The sequence below is a fragment of the Aethina tumida genome, chromosome 4, assembly GCF_024364675.1.
Source record: "Aethina tumida isolate Nest 87 chromosome 4, icAetTumi1.1, whole genome shotgun sequence".
Taxonomy (NCBI): domain Eukaryota; kingdom Metazoa; phylum Arthropoda; class Insecta; order Coleoptera; family Nitidulidae; genus Aethina; species Aethina tumida.
In genome coordinates, this window is record NC_065438.1 from 22,144,978 (window position 1) to 22,156,041 (window position 11,064).

At 32.1% G+C, this 11,064-nt stretch overlaps 2 protein-coding genes across 2 annotated transcripts in view; one reads left to right on the forward strand and one right to left on the reverse strand.

Annotated features, from left to right (window-relative positions):
* LOC109599675 (venom dipeptidyl peptidase 4) overlaps positions 1 to 7,762 on the forward strand; it is a 44,578-nt gene extending 36,816 nt beyond the window's left edge. The window contains exons 3-12 of the mRNA XM_020015694.2: positions 4,071 to 4,165; positions 4,220 to 4,294; positions 5,126 to 5,542; positions 5,593 to 5,690; positions 5,742 to 5,868; positions 5,918 to 6,150; positions 6,204 to 6,605; positions 6,665 to 7,020; positions 7,076 to 7,287; positions 7,341 to 7,762. Of these exons, the coding sequence (XP_019871253.1) occupies positions 4,071 to 4,165; positions 4,220 to 4,294; positions 5,126 to 5,542; positions 5,593 to 5,690; positions 5,742 to 5,868; positions 5,918 to 6,150; positions 6,204 to 6,605; positions 6,665 to 7,020; positions 7,076 to 7,287; positions 7,341 to 7,442 (2,117 nt within the window). The 3' untranslated portion in view covers positions 7,443 to 7,762. The remainder of the gene's footprint in view (positions 1 to 4,070; positions 4,166 to 4,219; positions 4,295 to 5,125; positions 5,543 to 5,592; positions 5,691 to 5,741; positions 5,869 to 5,917; positions 6,151 to 6,203; positions 6,606 to 6,664; positions 7,021 to 7,075; positions 7,288 to 7,340) is intronic.
* A 1,659-nt stretch (positions 7,763 to 9,421) lies between these two features.
* LOC109599671 (uncharacterized) lies at positions 9,422 to 10,685 on the reverse strand. The gene is made up of 3 exons (XM_020015691.2): positions 10,476 to 10,685; positions 9,959 to 10,292; positions 9,422 to 9,887 (listed from the first exon to the last, which is right to left on the reverse strand). The coding sequence occupies exons 1-3, from the start codon at positions 10,532 to 10,534 to the stop codon at positions 9,681 to 9,683; spliced, it is 600 nt and encodes a 199-aa protein (XP_019871250.1). The 5' UTR covers positions 10,535 to 10,685; the 3' UTR covers positions 9,422 to 9,680.
* Between the last annotated feature and the right edge of the window lie 379 nt (positions 10,686 to 11,064).

Here is an 11,064-nt window from a genome sequence, read left to right on the forward strand (position 1 = left end):
AATACAAGCTGTTTATTACACTTCTATAACCAAAAAATTTTTAATTATATTATTATTGTGAAAGCAAAATTGGAAGAAATTTCGGTCCTCTCGAACAATTTAGTTTCGAAGAAAATTTCCCGTATATGTAATAAATACTAACGAGCCATACATACGAAATTTCTTGGGTGCATTAATTGCTACAATTACGAGTGGTAACCTTAAAGAAATATATATACATATAGTATATATATAACGATATTACGAAAAACGTAAAAATTTACTAAAAACGTAAAAAAGTACTAAAATCTCAAAAATTCATTAAAAACGTGAGAGATTGCTAAAAAAACGTAAACCTAATTCCATACGATCATTTTTCATACGATTAAAATCTGTACAATCACTGAACAATGATCATTTCCATATGATCAAAATCCATACAATAATTTTCCATACGATCAAAATCCATACGATTAAAATCCATACGATCATTTTCTATACGATTAAAATCCATACGATCATTTTTCATACGTAAAATCCATATGATCATTTTCCATACGATCAAAATCCATACGATCATTTTCCATAACGATCAAAACCCATACGATTAAAATCCATACGATCATTTTCCATAACGATCAAAATCCATACGATCATTTTCCATAACGATCAAAATCCATACAATCAATTTCCATACAATTAAAATCTATAGGTAAAATCCATACGTTAAATTCATACTGATTAAATTACATAGTTTCACTTTAATAACTTCATGGATTTTTATTTTATTACTAATACTAATTTCCTGAAAAATCATTAAAAAAGTAAAAATAATAATTCTAATTCTTCCTGGATTCTCCCCGTCCGGGAGGCGCCCGACGTGATGGCCCAGGCATGGGCGTGGTACTGGACTTTTTCAAAATTTAAATATTAAAATTATTTGACATTATTTAGATATTATAAAAATTTATTAAAACTATTAAAATTATTAAAATTATTAAAATTAATTATTAAAATTATTAAAATCATTAAAATTACTAAAATTATTAAAATTATTAAAATTCTTAAAATTATTAAAATTATTAAAATTATTAAAATTATTAAAATTATTAAAATTATTAAAATTATTAAAATTATTAAAATTATTAAAATTATTAAAATTATTAAAATTTTTATTAAAATTATTAAAATTATAAAAATTATTAAAATTATTTTGGGAAGGCTCAATCCGAAGAGCTTCAACACCACATGAGCTTGAACAAGGGTTTATCTCCCTTAATCACCTTGCATGTCCGCACTCAAGGTAAAACTAAAGACAATTAATTCATCCAAAATTAGCAAGGGAAAAACTGAAAGACCAGTTAAAACTCTTCGTGACCAACCCCGTTAATGACCTCGTTTCGACTCGGTAATTATTCAAATCTACTCATTTGGATGAGCTCCAAAAACGATTTGATTTACTGGCTGATATCTATCTTGATCTTGTCGATAAGATAAGTGAAATTAGATGGGAAAGTCTGGACTTTTTTTGCACCTCACAAAATCAGGTCAAACATTCCTTCACCCTGAGATCAAAGTGTTTATTTTATAATTTTAATTTTTAAACGAATTACGTGACGAAAATAAACTCAAGGAAATGCGGAATTACAATAAATTTCCATTTTCCCGAAGCAACACTCCTTAAATGCCCCATTTACGAAATTAACCCGTTAAAAAGTAACGTATAAACTAATATATCAGCCTCTAAATTGGACAATTAACAAGCTGGTAATTAAACTCCATTTGATTGCGATTGAACGTGACGGACGTATGATATTATTTGGTCAAACATGTAATTTGCAGTCATGAAATGAGGCATAAACAGGACGATAAATCATGTGGAATTAGTGTAATACATGTGGAGCAATTCATTTAACTTCGTTTACGAAGATTTAATATTCCCGAAGTAAAAATAGACTAGTTTTTTATATTTATTGCCGGATTTGGATGAATTACTGCTTCCTCGCTTTGTTTGTTGAGGACAAATAGATTTCTGCATTAGACACATTCTGAAATTTAAATATTTTCGCGTGTTGCTCATTGAAAAAGCTGTTTTTTAAATATTTTTTCCGTTAATAATAACAGAACAGACAAAAATGACTAAATAAATTAAAAATTGATACAAATAAAAAAGTGACCAATTAATTCATTTATAATTATTGAAAATTATTATTAAAATTTATTAAAAATCATAAGAAAATATTAAGAATTATTAAAAATTATTGAAAATTGTTAAGAAATTACTAAAAATAATTAAATATTATTTAAAATTATTGAAATATAATAAAAATTATTAATAAATTACTAAAACATTATTAAATATTAAAATTATTTTACAAAAAATTATTAATAATTCTTGAAAATTATTAAGTATTAAAAAATATTAGAGAATATTAAAAAGTATAAAGAAACATTAAAAAATATTTAAAAAATATTAAAAAATATTAAAAAATATTAAAGAATATTAAAAAATATTAAAAAATATTAAAAAATATTAAAAAATATTAAAAAATATTAAAAAATATTAAAATATATTAAAAAATATTAAAAAATATTAAAAAATATTAAAAATATTAAAAAATATTAAAAAATATTAAAAAACATTAAAAAATATTAAAAAAAAATAAAAAATATTAAAAACATTAAATAATATTAAAAAAAATATTAAAAAATATTAAAAGTTATTAAAAATAATTGACAATTATTAAAAATTATCTAAAATTATTAATATATATTTAAAATTATTAAAATATAATCAAAATTATTAATTTTAATTAATTATTAATAATATAAAATAAAAAAATTAAAAATTAAATATTAAAATTATTTCAAATTACTAAAACATAAAAAATATTGATGATTATTGAAAATTATTAAAAATGATTATTTAAACACATTAAAAATAATTAAATGTTATTAATAATTATTTAAAATTATTGAAATATAACAAAATTTATTAATAAATTAAAATAAATTATTAAAAATAAATGTTTAAAAATTAAATATTAAAATTATTTAATTTAATTATTTACAATTATTATCAAAAAATATTAAAAATTATTAAGAATTATTTAAAAATATTACAAAATATTTTAAAATATGTTAAAAATTATCTAAAATTATTAAATGTTATTAATATATATTTCAAATTATTAAGATATAATAATTATAATTAATTATAATTAATTATTTATAAAATATTATATATAATAAATTATTATATATAATAAAAAATTTTAAAATTATTCAATGATTATTATTAATTTTTAATAATTTTTTATAATGATTTAACAATTTCAAACAATTTTAGTTTTTAATTAATATTTATGATTATTAAATCATTATAAAAAATTATTAAAAACTAATAATAATTATTGAAAATTTAAGAATTATTAAAAGTTATTAAAGATTATTTAAAAATATTTAAATCTATTAAAAATTATTTGAAATTATTGAAAATTATCGAAAATTTTTAAAAATTTTTCTAAATTAAAATAAATTGAAAGTAGAAATTTGAAATTTGAAAGTTGAAGATTGAACGTTGAACGTTAAAAGTTGAAGGTTGAAAATTGAAAATTAAATAAAAAATTAAAAGTCAAAAATTAATAATTAATTAAAAATATTGAAAATTAAAAATAAAAATTCATTAAACAGTAAAAATTAAATAGTATTTCCAATTCTTGCAAAATTACAAAATTCTTAAATTAAAAAAAAAAAAAATTCCAGAAATAGAAAATTATAAAGTCTAAACTCCAAACTTTACTGGTAATAAAAACCTGAAATCTAACTCGAAACACAAATTAAGCTTCGAATGCATTTGTAGTAATTTGTTACAAACTTAGGAAAAAATTGCACATAAAAATGCAATCATCAACTCAATACCAGTGTGGTGAATAATTCATAAACCGAAAACCACGAATAAAACAATCGAACAACCAAACTACTGGGTTTGAATGTTATTTATTTAAATTTTTATAGATTCTTCTAACCGTAATATAATCGCACGCGACCATGTCGTTAATTTTGTTTTTAATTATCGGCTATTTTTGCAGGCAATGAACTTTTGTACACCGACGATAGCAAAAACCTCGTCCGACTTAATCTCAAAACCATGAACAAAACCGTCGTCCTGTCCGCATCTGATGAGGTACTAATTACCAATTGAATTACCACATTAAGTTAATTAATTCGTTCGTTTCAGCTACTGCTATCGGCGTTTGATTTCAAGGAGTCGGCCGACAAGAAATTCCTGCTGGTTTCTCACGACTATCAAAAGGTATAAGATATTAAACAGTGATCCAAATTTATGTCAAGCACTTATTTACTTTTTTATAGTTAAAATGGTACCGTGGGGTGTCAATAAATTTTGCTTTGGATTCTTTTAATCTTCTAAAATTGGTTCGTCAAGTGTGATTTTATTTGTGTTGACCAATAACTTGTGTTAGGTGAAAAGTAGCGAATCTCACATGAAAAGGAAGCGCATCTCATTAACGGGGATTTCTCTTGTTACGAAACCTTCAATTATTATTGAGATTTCGCTGCGTGCGACTGATGTAAATAATACACATATGTTTTACAATATCCAACATTTATTCACATGCCATTAGAATTCTCTCAATTGTGTCTCCCTATTACGCTATTACGTTATCAAGGTTGCATTCTTATGCAGATTTATGTTAAAACTGTCCAAAGTATGAATGATAATTCTATATTTTAATACACCGTTTTAATATTTATTCTGTGTGCCCGTTATCTGATCCGGCAACGATATTTTCGCTTTGTACGCACTCAATAAGCTAAGAAACAGTCCTTGAAACTTTCACGCGGATACTTTATTAGAAAACAAAAAGAGTATTTGCATCATTTTGCATTTTTATGTTCGTCGCAATCCTGTAATAAGTTTTCTTTATGCGTCAACTCTATTTTGCTACTTTTCACATCAGTAAATCAACTAGAGAGACGTTGTTTTTGCCCCCCTTCTAATTTTAACCGCACACAATAAACCATTCTTCTCCAAACACCGTTCATTGTCTTCTTTCCTATAACAGCCTCTAACAATACAAGCTAAACAGTTGATTGGATCTAATTAAGTTAATTAAACGCACAGATCTACCGGCACAGTTACCGGGCCAGGCACACAATCATCGATCTGAGCACCGGAGGCAGGAACGAACTGAAAGCTGGTAACAACCCCGATCTGCAGCTGGTCGTATGGGCCCCAGTAGGAAACGGATTGGCTTTCGTGTTCGAGAACAATATCTACTATAAAAAGGAGGCGCACGACGGCGAAGCCGTCCAGCTTACCAAAGGCAATCCGGTCATCTATAACGGAATACCCGACTGGGTCTACGAGGAGGAGGTGTTCAGCTCAAACAAGGCGTTGTGGTTCTCTCCGGACGGCAAGAAAATTGCCTACGGCAAGTTCAATGATACCAGGACGCAGGTCATGGTGTTGCCTATCTATGGGGAGCCGGGGAATCCCCTGTTCCAATATCCTAGAGCTAACTTCATCAGATACCCAAAAGTACTGCTGTAGTTTGTCGTGGACTCTTAAATTAATTTTGTACGTTACAGGCTGGCACTCCAAATCCTGAAGTTAGTTTGCACGTTATTGATCTGGAAAACCCGTCGGAAGACAAGGAGCTGATGCCTCCTGAAGATCTGATCAACAAGTAAGTGATTACTACTTAGTAGTTAGTAGATGCTATAACATATTTTTATAGTGAACCAATACTGTCAGCTGTAGCCTGGTCGGACAACAACGCAGTGTCAGCAATTTGGATGAACCGTGTACAAAATCAAGCTTCAATCATCTCATATCTTACTAAAGATCCGTTCACAACTCAAACTGTAAGTTATTATAGATTATCAACTTTCACGTATTAACCATCTGTTTCAGGTTAAAAAACTGAAACAAGCTAATGGCTGGTTGGAGCTATTTACTCCACCAATTTACTCAAAGGATGGTTCAAAATTTGCCCTGATTTTGTCTCAGGATCAAGGCAAAGGACTGGGGTCTTACAGACACTTAACTTTGTTATCCCAAGCTGAGAACTCGCAAGAAGAACCCCTCACCAAAGGCACGTTCGTCGTCACAGAAATTTTAGGGTGGGACCACAAGAACAACCTAATGTACGTCCCCCAAATTGTTAAAAAAACATTGCTTATAACAGTTTTGTTTCCAGTTATTATTTAGCCAACACCCCCAACGACTCATCGGTGCAGCACTTGTACAGCGTAGCTCCAGACTCGAAACAAATCAAATGCTTGTCCTGCGACTTGAAGGTCGACAACAACACGTTGTGTACTTACAACTCGGCTGATTTCAGTCCGGATTACTCGACGTATGCGATAACGTGCGCAGGTCCTGACGTGCCGCAGATCCTCATTTACTCGGACTCGGGCAAGGAGCTTCTGTTGTGGGAAAATAACGAGGACCTACGGCAAATTGTGAAGCAGAAAAAGGTACCGATCACCAAGAAGTTCACCTTCAATATAGCTGACGGTTTTACCGCAAGAGTAAGCTTGAAGCTTCCTCCTAATTTGGACACCAGCGGTAACACTAAGTACCCCATGTTGGTCAATGTGTAAGCACAAACTTTACACTTGTTTAATCATCTGATTAATTGTTGTTGTTCTACTTTAGATATGGTGGTCCAGATTCGTTCCAAGTTATAGACAGATTCGGGTTGGATTGGGGCAGTTATCTGGCCACCAACAAGGGTATAATATACGCTGTTATCGACGGTAGAGGCTCAGGCTTAAGGGGAGACAAACTCTTGTTTGCCGGATACAGACATTTAGGAACAGTTGAGATCACAGATCAGATCAACGTAACCAGCCTAATTCAGGATTCTCTTCCATACGTAGATGCTGCAAGGACTGCCATCTGGGGATGGAGTTACGGAGGCTACGCTTCCGGAATGGCTTTGGCTGAAGACAGGGAAGGAGTCTTTAAGTGCGGCATTTCCGTTGCCCCAGTCACCGACTGGACACTTTACGGTAAATTATGGTTTAATCCATCCTATTAATGGATTAATTATTTATTTTGTGGCAGACTCCATCTACACCGAAAGATTTATGGGTCTTCCAACACAAAACGACAACTTTAAGGGCTACATCGAGTCGCAGCTTCTGTTGAAGTATGAGGGTTTGAGGAACAAACAGTACTTTTTGATACACGGCACGTACGATGACAACGTGCATTACCAACAGTCGATGCTTTGGTCCAAGATACTTGAGCAGAAGGACATCCTCTTCAGACAACTGGTAATAACTGACAACAACAGTTGTGAACAATTATCTAATATAATTTGTTACAGAGTTACCCTGATGAAGATCACGGTTTGGGTTCAGTACGTCCTCATTTGTATCACTCCCTGGAAAACTTCCTGGACGATTGTTTCGTCGAAAAGGAAGAATAAATGTTGTTACTTACCCGTTCTCTTAACTCTGTGAATGTTTTTAAAAATGACTGCGTATTAAGCAACTAGTCAAACCGAAATGTAGCGGTCTGTTATTTTAGGGACCATTGTACTCCCGAAACAGCGGCATTATCTAATATATTTTCGAGTGATCGAGCGCTACTATGGTGATTGTCTTAATTTAACAAAAAAATGTGGCGACAGGGTTTCTATTGCGATATAGATCTCAGAAAATATTTGAACATATTTTTATTAAGTGTAAAAAAGTGTATATATTGTACGTAACAATAAAATATATTAAAACCTCTCATTTTATGTTATTATAGTGTTTTATTTTCCTAGACATCTGATAATTGTTTCATGTGGGTATTTTAGTAGGAAACCAAAAGAGTAATTGCATCATTTTCCATTTTTATATTCGTTGCAATTCTGTAATCAGTTTTCTTTATGCGACAACTCTATTTTGCTATTTTTCACAGCAGTAAGCCAACTAGTGTGACGTTGTTTTTGCCCTCTTTTAATTTTAACCACATACAAATAAACCATTCTTCTCCAAACACCGTTCATTGTCTTCTTTCCTATAACAGCTTCTACCAATACAAGCTAAACAGTTGATTGGATCTAATTAAGTTAATTAAACGCACAGTTACCGGGCCAGGCACACAATCATCGACCTGAGCACCGGAGTCAGGAATGAACTGAAAGGTGTTAACAATCCTGATCTGCAGTTGGTAGGCCCCAGTAGGAAACGGATTTGCCTTCGTGTCCGAGAACAATATCTACTATAAAAAGGAGGCCCGACGTCGAAGCCGTCCAGCTCACCAAAGGCAATCTGGACGTCTATAACCGAATACCCGATTGAGTCTACGAGGAGGAGGTGTTCATCTTAAACAAGGCGTTGTGGTTCTCTCCAGACGACAAGAAGATTGCCTACGGCATGTTCAATGATACTAGGACGCAGGTCATGGTGTTGCCTATCTATGGGGAGCCGGGGAAGCCCCTGTTCCAATATCGTAGAGCTAACTTTATCAGATACCCAAAGGTACTGATGTAGGTTATTTTGGCCTCTTAAATTAATTTTGTTCGTTATAGACTGGCACTTCAAATCCTGAAGTTAATTTGCACGTTATTGATCTAGAAAACCCATCGGAAGACAAGGAGCTGATACCTCCTGAAGATCTGATCAACAAGTATTTACTACTTGGTAGTTAGTAGATGCTATAATATATTTTTGTGGTGAACCAATACTGTCAGCTGTAGCCTGGTCGGACAACAACACAGTGTCAGCAATTTGGATGAACCGCATACAAAATCAAGCTTCAATCATTTCATGTCTTACTAAAGATCCGTTCATAACTCAAACTGTAAGATTTCATACATTATCAACCTTCATGTATTAACCATCTGTTTCAAGTTAAAAAATTGAAACAAGCTAATGGCTTACTGGAGCTGTTCACCAATTTACTCAATGGACGGTTCAAAGTTCGCCCTGATTTTGTCTCAAGATCAAGGAAAAGGACTAGAGTCTTATGGACATTTAACTTTGTTATTTCAATCTGAGAAAGCTAGTGGAAGCTTTTATCAAAGGCAAATTAATCTTCCCAGTAACATTATATAATGTATTTTCGAGTTTCGGCTACTATGGTGCCATATAGACCTCAGAAAATATATAATCGTATTTTTGTAAAAAAGCGTATTGTTGTATGTAACAATAAAATATATTAAAATATCTCGTTTTATACTATTACAGCATTTTATTTTTCTACACATCTAATAATTGTTTTACACATTACACTTTATTGTCCATTATTTAATTAGTTGGACTACAGTACATTTTCTGGTAATTTTTAGTAACTTTTGATTGTTATCAACTTATGTTGTCCACATTGTCGAAAAGTTGGTGTAATTCACAAATTGCTGCCAATAGATTGGATAATAAATTGGTGTATGAAGAATGAAATAAATGAATATATTGTACATGTACATAACAAAAAGGTATATTTAAAACTTTTTATGATTACAGTGTTTTATTTACCTACACATCCAAAAGTGTGTTTCATAAATAAATAAACGCATTAATTAAGTAGCAACGAGTACCGCATATTAATGCAGTGTTAATTCAACAATTAATCGCTCGAAAATATCAATTAAGCAATTAACAAAAGGTAACTTGAACAATAATAAGTCTCAAAAGGAGAACTGACGCATCCAACACATATTAAGCGCCCGCACGCACGTTTAAAAAACAACAATCCAATTTATTTCCAAAGCGGCGACGCCGACTTGCTGAAATTCCTTCGGCAACCTCACCCCACCGTACGCCAACAGGGCCAACTGCGTGACGTTGGAACGGTCGAGCTGGGTGTAATTGGTCAGCACGGCGCCCTCAAAGTACGGCTTGAAGTCGTCGATGGGGAAGTCGATGGTCTCGAATTGCTGCGGCGCCTTTAAAGTTTAAAGTTTAAACAATCCCGTACATAAACTTAGGCCGCAAGTTGCGTGTTTGTTTCGTTTACCTGGAAGAATTGGCAGTAGGCGGGCGCCTTGACGCCGGTCAGGCCGCGGTCCCTCAGACAGAACTCGTAGCCCTTGTATTGGCCCTGTGACTTGACGTTCAGCGAGATGTTCTGGTAGCCGGTTAAGTTGAGTTGAACGGACTTTTTGACGCCGGCGAAACAGGCGCCACCCTCTTGCGGGTCCAGCAGGGTGAACAGGACGGCCCGTCGGTGCGAGCCGCTCTCCAATATGGTGAAGCTCGCCTTGGACTTTCCGTCCTCCACTATGGTGTCCGACGACTCGAACCACGACGACGTGTTGTCGCCCCCTTGGAAGTTCTCGATCACGATTTCTCTAATTTTTAATTACATAATTTGAATCATTTCGTATCATTTCTAGTGGAAATATAAAATTTATGTTTTAATATAATTAGATAATTTGCGGGCCAAGAGGTCAAAATTAGCAAACATACAAGTTAATGCCGTCAATATTTATATTAAACAAACAATAAAAAGATAAACAAAATAAGGAACATACCCGGACACTGTTGCGTAAAACACACTAAAAATAAACATAAAAAACAATCGGCACAACATGTTCACTAATTGATGAGCGTTGCTACCGCTATTGAAAATCTAATCCAACTGAAAGTCAGGGAGTCGTTCCCCACTTTTAACGGAGCGTAATCAGATAACATCACGAGGTGGTCGTCAAGAAGGCGAAAAACTAAGACTTCTGTTACAGGTAGTAACCGGTACATTATCTTGTTAAAAGTAAATAGGACCGTAAGTAAGCATACACAAAAGGCGGCACCGGTTTAAAATAGATAAGCAGGCTTTTGGAGCGCTGTTTTTATTGATTAAATTAAAGTTTGTGGGAAAATCTAATAATTTTCCTTGAAAGAGTTATGTGAGATTTGTCACATACACAAATTGTGAAGATAAACGAAGGCATAACTGATAAACATGTGGTTAGCAAATAAGCAATAATTATGTGGCTAATGATTTTAAAATTAATGTTTGTTGGGTTTCTATAAATAAATATTATGTATACGAGAAAATATACAATTTCCTAGTATATAGGGTTATCTGTCTTTTCTTTTTATTATTAAATATATATGCGCACT

Excerpts from the sequence above, each read along its gene's own strand:
- LOC109599671 (XM_020015691.2), bottom strand. The coding sequence starts at position 10,534 with ATGTTGTGCCGATTGTTTTTTATGTTTATTTTTAGTGTGTTTTACGCA. Across the intron at positions 10,293-10,475 it reads TTTTACGCAACAGTGTCCGG|AGAAATCGTGATCGAGAACT; the intron begins GTATGTTCCTTA and ends ATTAAAAATTAG. Across the intron at positions 9,888-9,958 it reads CCTACTGCCAATTCTTCCAG|GCGCCGCAGCAATTCGAGAC; the intron begins GTAAACGAAACA and ends TAAACTTTAAAG.